This window comes from Loxodonta africana, chromosome 7, assembly GCF_030014295.1.
Source record: "Loxodonta africana isolate mLoxAfr1 chromosome 7, mLoxAfr1.hap2, whole genome shotgun sequence".
Lineage (NCBI taxonomy): Eukaryota > Metazoa > Chordata > Mammalia > Proboscidea > Elephantidae > Loxodonta > Loxodonta africana.
In genome coordinates this window covers 17693448-17702056 of record NC_087348.1, presented here as the reverse complement: position 1 = coordinate 17702056, position 8609 = coordinate 17693448, and the positions used below count along the sequence as shown (strand labels likewise).

At 40.1% G+C, this 8609-nt stretch overlaps 1 protein-coding gene across 1 annotated transcript; it reads left to right on the top strand.

Annotated features, from left to right (window-relative positions):
* Nucleotides 1–1893: 1893 nt before the first annotated feature.
* Nucleotides 1894–2835, top strand: LOC100667445 (olfactory receptor 5B2-like). Its single transcript, XM_003421414.3, has one exon. It carries the CDS (start codon nucleotides 1894–1896, stop codon nucleotides 2833–2835), a length of 942 nt encoding a protein of 313 aa, XP_003421462.1.
* Nucleotides 2836–8609: the final 5774 nt, after the last annotated feature.

The window sequence follows — 8609 nt, the reverse complement described above, 5'->3', positions numbered from 1 at the left end:
ATGCATTTAAATACAGATCTGAAGAAAGTTTAAGTAAAAGACTGATGATCCTCACATTCTCACATGGAATGGCTGGCACAGAATGAGGAACACGGGAGGGTACAAGAATGGTCCAAGTGGACCTCATGTGCGAGGAAAGGCAAATCAAGGAATGAGGTTACCAGACTTGAAACTCACCCACAACTTGAAGCCCTGCATGTTGCCACCCATCTTTCCTGAGCTGAGATGGAGACCATCACTCCATTCCAATAATAATATTACAGAAAGTACTCATCAAGACTCTGCTGAGAGCCCACAGTGTGCTCAACGTTTTTACGCAGGATTTCGTTTCTCATAGTAATCTCTTCTGAAAATTACCATCTTTGTTGTACAGACAGAGAAAGTGAGGTGCAAAGAAGTTACTTGAGGTCCAGTACCTCTTGGGTACTAAAAGGTGAGGCTGCTATTTGAATGCATATGCACCTCTTCCTAGAGCCTAGGCTCTTAACACTCAATGCCAGACCTCTTCAAAACTCTTTGCTGGTTGTATATGCCCTTACTGCTGCAGCAATTCTACTGCTTCATATATATATGAACATATATATATATATATATATATATATATATATGTTGTTGTTAGGTGCCGTTGAGTTGGTTCCAACTCATAGAGACGACATGTACAACAGAATAAAACACCTGCTGTTCCTGAACCATCCTCACAATAATTGTTACGCTGGAGCCCACTGTTGCAGCCACTGTGTCAATCTATCTCATTGAAAGTCTACTTCTTTTTCACTGACTGTCTACTTTACTGAGCGTGATGACTTTTGAGAGCCTTGCAGCCTGAGGATTTCATCTTCCAGCACTATATCAGACAATGATCTGCAGCTATTCATAAGGTTTCCACTGGCTAATTATTTTCAGAAGCAGACCGTCAGGTCCTTCTTCCTACTCAGTCTGGGAGCTCAACTGAAACCTGTCTGCCATGGGTGACCCTGTACATATTTGAATACCCAGGGCATAGCTTCCAGCATCACAGCAACATGCAAGCCCCCACAGTACTACAAACTGAAAGAAGTGTGAGGTATATATATACATATATATCTGTTACTTCACTGTGCAACCCCACACAATAGGCTTGGTAATGGACTTACTGAGTAAATGTGAACCCAAAAACAAAAACCAAACCCAGTGCTGTTGAGTAAATTCTGACTCATAGCGACCCTATAGGACAGAGTAGAACTGCCCCATAGAGTTTCCAAGGAGCGCCTGGTGGATCTGAACTGCCAACCCTTTGGTTAGCAGCCGCAGCACTTAACCACTACACCACCAGGGTTTCCATTAAATTTAATTACATGTCAGTTAAGAGCATGGGTCATGGTAACCATTCTGCCTGGGTCCAAAGCTTGGTTCAGTTGACACTCATGTAAACTTGCACAAAATAGCCTTTTATTGGCTTGTTCAGGGGATTAAACATATATAAACACATTAAACGTTATATAAATAAATTAAAAAAAATAAATAGCCTGGAGTAGTACCTGAAATGTGAGCACTCAATAAATGTTAGCTGTTAAGGGACCCAGGTGATCTGATCTGGGCAAAGTATTTATTGAAAATATGTGACTTAGGAAATTTCTAACTTCTTTCTGCACCTCAGTTTATCCATTTACAGAAAGTGGGAAGTTGGCCATGTGATTTGTGAGGAATCTCCTGTTTCACAGTCTATAACTACATAAATAATTTATGCATCCATTTATTTTGGCAAATCCATGTTTTAGATCAGAGAATGGTAAAGAATGAATTACTATCATAATGAAATAATGGAGTACTTATATTTTAATTTCAGCAAAATACATTTTCCATTAACCAACTGTTCTTTAATTTCTTCCTACTGCAGGGCATGTCACGGTTCCCATGGAGAACAGTACAGAGGTGACTGAGTTCATCCTAGTGGGTCTCACCAACACTCCAGGACTTCAAGTCCCTCTCTTTATCTTGTTCACCCTCATTTACCTCATCAGTGTGTTTGGGAACCTGGGGATGATGACATTGATTCTGCTGAACTCTCGTCTCCACACTCCCATGTACTTTTTCCTCAGTAATCTCTCGTTGGTGGACCTTGGTTACTCCTCAGCTGTCACTCCTAAGGTCATGGCTGGGTTCCTTGTAGGAGACAATATCATCTCCTACAATGCATGTGCTGCTCAAATGTTCTTTTTTGTAGCCTTTGCCACAGTGGAAAATTACCTCTTGGCCTCAATGGCCTATGACCGTTACACAGCAGTGTGTAAGCCACTGCATTACACCACCACCATGACGACCAGTGTATGCACACATCTGACCATAGGCTCCTATGTCTGTGGTTTCCTGAATGCCTGCTTTCATGTTGGGGACATATTCAGTCTTTCTTTATGCAGGTCCAATATGATCCAGCACTTTTTCTGTGATGTTCCTGCAGTCATGGCTCTCTCTTGCTCTGATAAACACATTAGGGAGCTGGTTCTTGTTTTTGTGTCAACTTTCAATGTCCTTTTTGCTCTTCTGGTTATCTTGATTTCATACCTGTTCATATTTATCACCACCTTGAAGATACATTCAGCTCAGGGACACCAAAAAGCTTTGTCCACCTGTGCTTCCCACCTCTCTGCTGTCTCCATGTTTTATGGGGCAGTCACTTTCATGTACCTACAGCCCAGCTCCAGTCACTCCATGGACATGGATAAAATGGCATCTGTGTTCTATGCCATAGTCATCCCCATGCTGAACCCTGTGGTCTATAGCCTGAGGAACAAGGAGGTAAAGAGTGCATTCAAGGTTATTGAGAAGGCAAAATTGTCTCTAGGACTGGGATTTTAATGGTGTGGGATTGACATGACCCAGTTTCATTCATCTCAGATCTTCTCCATCCAGCGACTCACATTTTAGGGCCCACATGCACTTCACTTCATGAGGTGATACGTTTACCTCCTCAAAAGACTGTCATCTAGAAAAAAGAAAACATTATGCCCAGAGATGTCATACCTGAATGAGGATGGCACCTAAGAGCAACATCACCAACTTTTCATGCTGTTTGAAGATACACTGAGAACATTAATTATGTTGTACATCTTTCTGTCAGCAAAGGCTTTGAAATGATTAATGATGCTTACTCATTCATACTTCAGTTGAGTTACATTATCTTTTGTCACTTCCTCAGTCTTCCAATCCACTTCATTCACACCGATTTCCTTGTTATTCCTTGACAATTCCAGGTGTGACCCACTCAGGGCCTTTGTACTTGCTATTCCCTTCAGGTCTCTGCCTAAATGTTACCCTATCATAGAGGTGTTCCTTGACCATTTTTATACAATACCTTCTCCTTTCCCATGTACACTGTCCTCTCGCCCTGCATTCTTCTTCATAGTCCTTATCGATACTCCCCTATTGTGCATTTGTTAGTTCACTTTCTTTTATTGTCTACCTCCCCCAACTACAATGTAAACTCCATGAGAACAAGGGCTTTATGTTTTTTTTTCCTCAACATGATCTTTAGTAAATAGAAGGAATATTTGGTTTATAGTATATTCTCAATAAATATTTGTTAAATGAATGAATAAATGAATTAAGCTTTAAGTCCAAGTGTATCCATATGCTGAATCTTTGAACCATTGATAGTTACGGTGTATTTCCCATAAAATAAACCTTCTAGATAGATTTTTAGATCATTTCAAGAATCATGGCTAATTTTCTGCTCTGTTGAAATATTTTTATCTACATTCTCATTCAGTGCTTGTTGTTGTTAGATGCTGTTGAGTCAATTATGACTCATAGTGACCCCATGTGACAGATTAGAACTCCCTATAGGGCTTTCTAGGCTGTAATCTTTACAGGAGCGGATCACCAAGCCTTTCTCCCAAAGAGCCACTGAATGGGTTTGAACTGCCAACCTTTCTGTTAGCAGCTGAGCACTTAAGAGTTGCACTAACAGGATTCCTTATTCAGTGCTTGACCTCACTAATTTTAGACCTCACTAATAATGGTTTTCTGGGAATCATATTATCAAGTGGATTATCTCTTGATTTCATAGTTTTTACTTAAAGATGATATCTTATTAAATGGCAAATAAAGACTAGTTAGTAGATCATAAAAGATATTAAATATATGGTAATTTAGAATTTTAATATCTGATTTAACTTGGAAAATTACTTCTTACATGCTGATTATCCAATTAACTTCACTGATCCTAAATGTCCATATAGAGTATAAACATGCCAAACATCTGTCAGTAATAAACATAACATACATTCAATATGCTATTACAATACATAACCCTTATGTATTTAATTTTATCTTCTGGGAGCTCAATTCTATACTAAAGCTACCCACAGAAATGTGCACCCTTGTCTTCTTTTGTATCTCTAGATGGTTAGAGGCCTCAACATCTCAGTATTTGTGAGATTGCACTTAAATGTACTAACAGGGTCATGCCAATAGTTGCAGTGGTTAAAGCGATCAACTTTTCACCAAAAGTTCAGCAGTTGGAAACCACCAGCGGCTCTGCAGGAGAAAGATGTGGCAGGCTGCTTCTATAGAGATTTACAACCTTGGAAACCCTATGGGGTTGCTATGAGCCAGAACTGACTCAACAACAGTGGGGTTTTTTGTTATGGCATAACATATAGGTTCATGTCTGTCTTTGATGGTAATGTTTCTCCTGTCAGAACCATTTTTTAATTTTTATTTGAAATAACTTATTTCTTTTCAGAATTGTTTTAAACTCACCAAAAGCTTTCAAAGATAGTGCAGAGTGTTCTTACATAACCCTGTGGTGGGTTGACTAATAAATCAAAAACCCAGTGCCGTCGAGTCGATTCCAACCCATAGTGACCCCATAGGACAGAGTAGAACTGCCCCATAGAGTTTCCAAGGAGCACCTGATGGATTCAAACTCCCGAGTCTTTGGTCAGCAGCCTTAGCACTTAATCACTACACCACCAGTGTTTCCAGGTTGCATAATGGATCCCAAAAAATCTATCCATGTTCTAACTCCTGGGACCTGTGAAGCTTGTCTAATATGACAAAAAAGAACTTGGAAGATATGATTAAATTAAGGATTTTGAGGTGGGGAGATTATCCTGGTTTACTGGGTGGGCCCTAAACACAATCACATGTATCCTTCTAACAGAGTGACAGGGAGATTTGACCAGAGAAAGAGGAGAAGGCAATGTGACCACAGAGGCAGAAAATGGAGTGATGCATCCGTATGTCAAGACATGCTGGTGAACACTGGAATCTGGAAGAGGCGAGGGACAGGGTCTCCCCTAGAGTGCCAGAGGGAGAATTGCCATACCAAAACATTGATTTTGGCTGAATGATACTCAGTTCAGACTTCTGAAGTCCAGAATCTGGGATAATAAATACCCGTTGTTTTAGACCACCAAATTTGTTGTAATTTGTTACAATGGCCATCAGAAACAAATTCTGTACTGTTTCAAACCTTTTATCACCGTGGTACATTTGTCAAAACCAAGAAACCAACATTGGCACATTATTATTAACTTCAGCCATTGTTCAAATTTCATTAGTTTTCCACTAATACTCTTTTCTTGCATTTAGTTGTCACATCTCCTTAATCTCTTCCGGTACTTGAATTTCAGAGTCTTTCCGTGTTTTTGATGAACTTGACAGTTTTGAAGAGTATTTACTGGCTTTTTATGAAATCACTAATATTTTTAAAATTAACCCAAAAGATTTTACTCAAGTAAATAGTTGTTACATATCATATCTTGTAGATTAATTAAAAGCCATATTTACTATGTGTTTTGGTGCAGTTTTCATTTTCCATTAGAATCTTAGAATCACTCGGCTTATTTGCATAAGCAATGAGTATAATTTTATATTATCAAAGTTTTGTTCTTGATGTATGATCACTTTTAGTGAGTGTAAAGTAAGTATGCATGTTATAATTACTATAATAAAAATTAGCATTCATGGAGAGAGTGCTTACTATGTGCTAGGCACCTTTCTAAGTACATTAAATGTATTATTTCACATAATCCGCACAACAACTCAATTTTTAACATAAAGAAACTGAGAGGCAGAGCCAACATGGCGCTATGGACAGAGGCACAACAAAGACTCAGAAAACTAACAGAGACAAACACCAGTCCTGGAGCCTTAAGTGTCAAATGAAGAGATAAAGAACTCAGCCAAGAACCGAATGGAATAAAAAACAGTGAACATAGAGCAAGGGGAGAAACTGCGGAGGTCCTGTATCAGCTAAGGCAGCAGGGATTTGCCACCTTGGACTCCTGTCAGAGATGGGCAGACAGGGAGTACAGGAAAGCAGCTTCACAGAGCTCCCAGCAGGAGACAGATCACCCCGTAAACAATGATATGCCTTTCCCATCCCCTATCCTTCTCCCCCGTGCTCTACCTCCACCAAGTCCCACCAGCTGCAGTCTCTTGGCTGGGAGGCACCAGCTCTGGCCCCTTGCTGCTTGAGTTTGCCCCGCCCACAATGACCAGCTCAATCAGTGCCATTCGTTTGTTGCTGGTGTTGTTTTTTGGGCTTCTTTTGGTTTCTTTCCTGCCTCTCACCACCACCTCCCCTCCTTTGTCCCAAACGCCTGGCTCTGTGTGCCAGCTTTGCTTCCTCTTGAAAGGCTGCATAGTGCCGCTGGGCTGGGGAATTGCTTTCCCTGACTGTACCACCATGCTGGTGGCATCCCCAGGTATTTGTTTGTTTGTTTTTGTTTTGTTTGTTTGTTTCTTTCTTTTCTTTTTCTTTTCGAGGCTTGGGAGTCCCTTCTAGCCAGGTTGTACAGCCTGGCTTGGGAGCTACTTCCCTGGTTTCTGCAGCCACGCTGGTGGGATACCTGGGGGCATTTCTTTTTTGTTTGGTTTGGTTTGTACTGTTTTGTTTGTTTGTTTTCTTTTTCTTTCCATGGTTGGGATCTCCTTCTAGCCAGGCTGTACTGTGCAGTCTGGGAGTCACTTCCCCAGTCTTCACAGCTGTACCAGTGGGATCCCTGGGGGCTTTTCTTTTCTTTCTTCTTTTTTTTCTAATTTTTCTCTTTTTCCTTTTTGTTTTTCTCCCTTTCTTGTTTTCTTGCCTTTCCACTCCAATGGCAAGCTCCCTTAGCACTCTTTTTGTTTGTTTGTTTCTTTTTTGTGTTGTTGTTTGTTTGTTTACTTGTTTTGGCTACTGTTTCTCTCTCCTCTCTCTGTTCTTTCTCATACCCATCTTATCTCCACACATCACAACTTCCACTCTCCTTCTTGCCTACCTGTACCATGCACTGAAGATCAGACCCCTGAGCAGCACAGGCACAGCCTACAGGAACCTGCCCTGCGCTGATTCCCGGCCTACCCTGACAGCCCTAGTACATGCCACAAACAGCCCATCCCAGCCTCTCCCCTTCAGCTGCACCTGCTCTGCTGCACCATAGCTGAGCGACTGGCCCTGCCCAATGGACAAGGAGGCGAAAACTGTCGTGATCATAGATGAGGAAACAACACACAGCCTTCCTGCTCAGACTTAAACAAATAAAACAAAAAATCAGGACAAAACAAACAAATCTACAATCATTAAATGAAGAAAATAATTACTGAATGTCCCAAAGACAACAGAAAATACCAACACATATTTAAAAAAAAACAGGACAACATGTTTCCAGGGGGCATCCAAAATAAAACGCCAGATGGCTTTCCAGTAGAAGAAAAGGCACTAGAACTACCTTATAGGGAATTCAAATCTCTCATATTCAGAGTTATCCAAGAGTTGAAGCAAAAAGCAGATAAAAATGAGGAAAAAATAGACAAATTCATGGAAAAGTCTGACAAATTCATGGAAAATACAGATAAAATAAAGAAACTAAGGCATATCTAGAATAAATAACTTGTCTGAGTCAGACAACTAGTAGATAATGCAGCCAAGATTCAAATTCAGGGAGTCAGACCCCAAATTTTAAGCTCTTAATCCGTATTTTATACTTCTTCCCCAAGCATTTCTTTGAAAAAGGGAATATCAATTTTTTTGTTGTTAATTAAAGGCAATAATATCATTCTCTGGTAAAAATATGAGATACTTTAATCTGACGCTGTGGAGGATATGGTTTCCAAGATTTCTTGGCTGTAAAAAATGACAACTGTTCATTCCATAGTGCCGGGGTCTTAAAAGTTTGCAAGTGGCCATCCAAGGTACAACAATTGGTCTCTATTCACCTGGAGCAACAAAAAAAGGAGAATTAGGAATAAGAGGAGGAAATGGAATGCATGACTAATTGCCTCTATGAACACCTGCCTCCTTTGCTGTGAGACCAAAGGAACTAGATGGTGCATGGCTACCATTACTGAACATTTAGATCAAAGATTCTATAGAAGAATTCATATTAAAAGGGGGAAAATGTAGAACAGAATTTCAAATTCTTGTGAAATACAGACTTTCTGGAGCCATTGAAGTTGGATGAACTCTCACAGTTATTGCCCTGAGATCATGTTTAAGACTTAAGCTTTAAACCAAAAGTATTCTCTGAAGTCTTAAAACCAAACATGAGTTTAGTTTAACTAGTAAAGAACGCCTGCCTTGAGAATTGTGCTCTTTTAAAGCACTATCTAGATGGGATCAAATTGACATCAGCAACTTGAAA

Coding starts and splice junctions, on each gene's coding strand:
- LOC100667445 (XM_003421414.3), top strand. CDS start 1,894: ATGGAGAACAGTACAGAGGTGACTGAGTTCATCCTAGTGGGTCTCACC.